General features: G+C 35.1%; 1 protein-coding gene across 1 annotated transcript; it reads right to left on the minus strand.

Annotated features, from left to right (window-relative positions):
- Positions 1-1,148: 1,148 nt before the first annotated feature.
- Positions 1,149-2,214, minus strand: LAESUDRAFT_715296 (uncharacterized protein; the record flags this gene model as incomplete). Its single annotated transcript, XM_040907137.1, has 9 exons — positions 1,149-1,157; positions 1,183-1,247; positions 1,301-1,402; positions 1,519-1,562; positions 1,617-1,660; positions 1,736-1,834; positions 1,887-1,918; positions 2,073-2,094; positions 2,191-2,214. The coding sequence occupies 9 exons, from the start codon at positions 2,212-2,214 to the stop codon at positions 1,149-1,151; spliced, it is 441 nt and encodes a 146-aa protein (XP_040762466.1).
- Positions 2,215-2,507: the final 293 nt, after the last annotated feature.

The raw sequence follows: 2,507 nt of genomic DNA on the forward strand, positions 1-2,507 counted from the left end.
GACATACTCATAATATTTTCATCATCTTTGATTAAAAAAGAGTAAAAAAAAGTTTTTGAAAGTTTTTATCATAGTTTTATATGAAAGATTGTAAAATGATTGAAGAAATGATTATTAATATTTCATCCAATCTCCTTTCAATCTTTTCATCATTTTTCACAACACAAGATGTTACAAATATTTCAAATACTTTTATCACAAATTGACAGTGAAGATGCTTAAAGGATTTAAACTTTTTCTTTGAAACTTTTACCATCTTTCACCTCAAGTTATTGATTGTTTCACCCAGTGTAAAGGTCAGTATTCATCTTGTCATCGATCTTATAGGTCTTTTTAACTTATATAGCTTTACATTATAAGTGATCTGCCATCAAACTTAAGGCACCCTCTATTAACCTGTCACTGAATTTCTTCTCTGACTTTTTTCACACCCATTTTCTTCCATCTAATCCAAGACAATTCAGTTTAATCTCATCAGACTATATGATAGAAGTCTCTTTTATTTAATTTTGAAGCAAAATAATAATACAGTTAAGCTTAATCAATGATAAGCATAAATTTATTTTAATATTAATAAATGGAGTGTTTTGCAGCATTGAAAGGCACAATAATATGGTCTTTGTGACTTTCAATTTTTATATGCCATATAAGTTTGTGATGATGTACATCCTTTTTTAACAGTATGACACCACTAAAGATACTGAAAGAAACATTAAAGATCTCAGTAATTGACAGAATATTGAGATATTATATATTACATTGAAATATGAGTATAAGGTTTAGGTCTTGCCTTTTCAATCACTGACATGTAAATCCCTTCTCTTCTTGCTTGTATGTCAGTTTCTTTGCCTCTCAACTTGGCTGTCATATATTTCATCCCATTTCAGAGTTTCTGCATTGTATCAATGAAGTTGATCACATTTGCCATTGCTTTCCGATAAGACATGCTGTGTGAAAGAGCTTGATAGGGCTTGTAAGAGTAGGCATGTATGTGAAGAAATGCAAAAGCCTGCATAATTTTGATCAGATGAACATTTAAGACAAATTGAGATTTATTCTTGCATCATCTCAAGTGTTTCTAAAACTGCACAAATTTCAATGGTTATATTGTCAGCAGTCATATGTTGAGTCTATTACATCATTCAATTTCAGATTAGCTGCAATTAACGTAACAATACATACATTCTTGATAACATTAAAATCTTGCAACAAAGAAAGAAAAGTCTCTTGCCAGAATGTCAGAGATACTGGTTGTAGCCATATTAGCATGCTAAGTACCATATTTTTACATCACACCCACCAACAGCTTTGACAGCAAACAACTTGAACAATGGTTTTTTGAGTGCCAGATTGCTGGCCAAAGAAATATATAGCTGTATAAGACAGTACATTGCAACAGTAACTGAAAGAGACATGATAACAGTGATCTGCAGCACTGTCAACTTCTGTGTACATGCATGAAAAAAGAAAATTATCCTACATAAACATGGCCCTAATCAAGGCTCCAGGAATCCTCACAATACAGTTCAACGTAATTGAGGATAATGGCAACAAGAGTTGTCCTGCATAAAAACTTGTGAACATGAATGATCATCATTTATGCACATTGATCTCACAATGGTCTGATCACACAATATTGCAAGACCCCCCATTTTATCAGCTGCAAGAACAATAGCCCATCCTGAACCATGTTTCAGAACTGATAGTTGTAGAAATCAGTTTTGAAGGGGCTGACCTGAGCTTTACACTGTACAGATTGAAAAGAAAATATCCAAGTAGATACTTTGCCCTTCTGTTGCTTGATCTGCCTGTCGTTCTTCTGTGATAATTTTACCTATGACAGTCATATGTTATTCATTAAATCAATAGGGTAAACAGGAGCTTACTTCATTCACAATGGCCTTCTGTTGCTCGAAATCTGGAGACAGATAGTTGAGGAGCAGGTAAAAGAATGATATGAGGACAAATGCTTCATAGCAGTCATAGATGAGCAACAGTGGTGTAGAATGGTTCTAATGAGCTCCACACCCATGAATGTCCGATTGAAGATGTCAAGTCATTGGATGACTTACCCAAAACAAGTAAGAGGTGAAACTAATGCACACATAAATTGGCACTATCAGAAGTATCTGCACAATGTCTTTTGGTCTGTTAGCAGAGGCTCAGAGGGACTGCGTTACTGACACTCACAACGCTGTTCATATTCCTGTCCATAAGTTATGAATAAGTGAGTTAATCAACGGTGATGGACAACTCACATTTCAATATCACTTCAAATGCTGGTGAATCAGACACGATGAGACTGCTATTGCAACTGCTGCAAAGCAGCCTGACACGATTCATCCAATCTGCTGCCCCATTAATGTTACAAGTTATGAGACATCGAGATATGGACATACGACATGAGCTGTATGCCAGATCAGACATCAGATTCGTGTGACCAGCATGAACATGAAAGGGTACCTTGGAGAACCAATGTCTCACTTTGAATCAGTGGCAGCTCTTCC

Source organism: Laetiporus sulphureus (genome assembly GCF_001632365.1).
Source record: "Laetiporus sulphureus 93-53 unplaced genomic scaffold LAESUscaffold_30, whole genome shotgun sequence".
Taxonomy (NCBI): Eukaryota; Fungi; Basidiomycota; class Agaricomycetes; order Polyporales; family Laetiporaceae; genus Laetiporus; species Laetiporus sulphureus.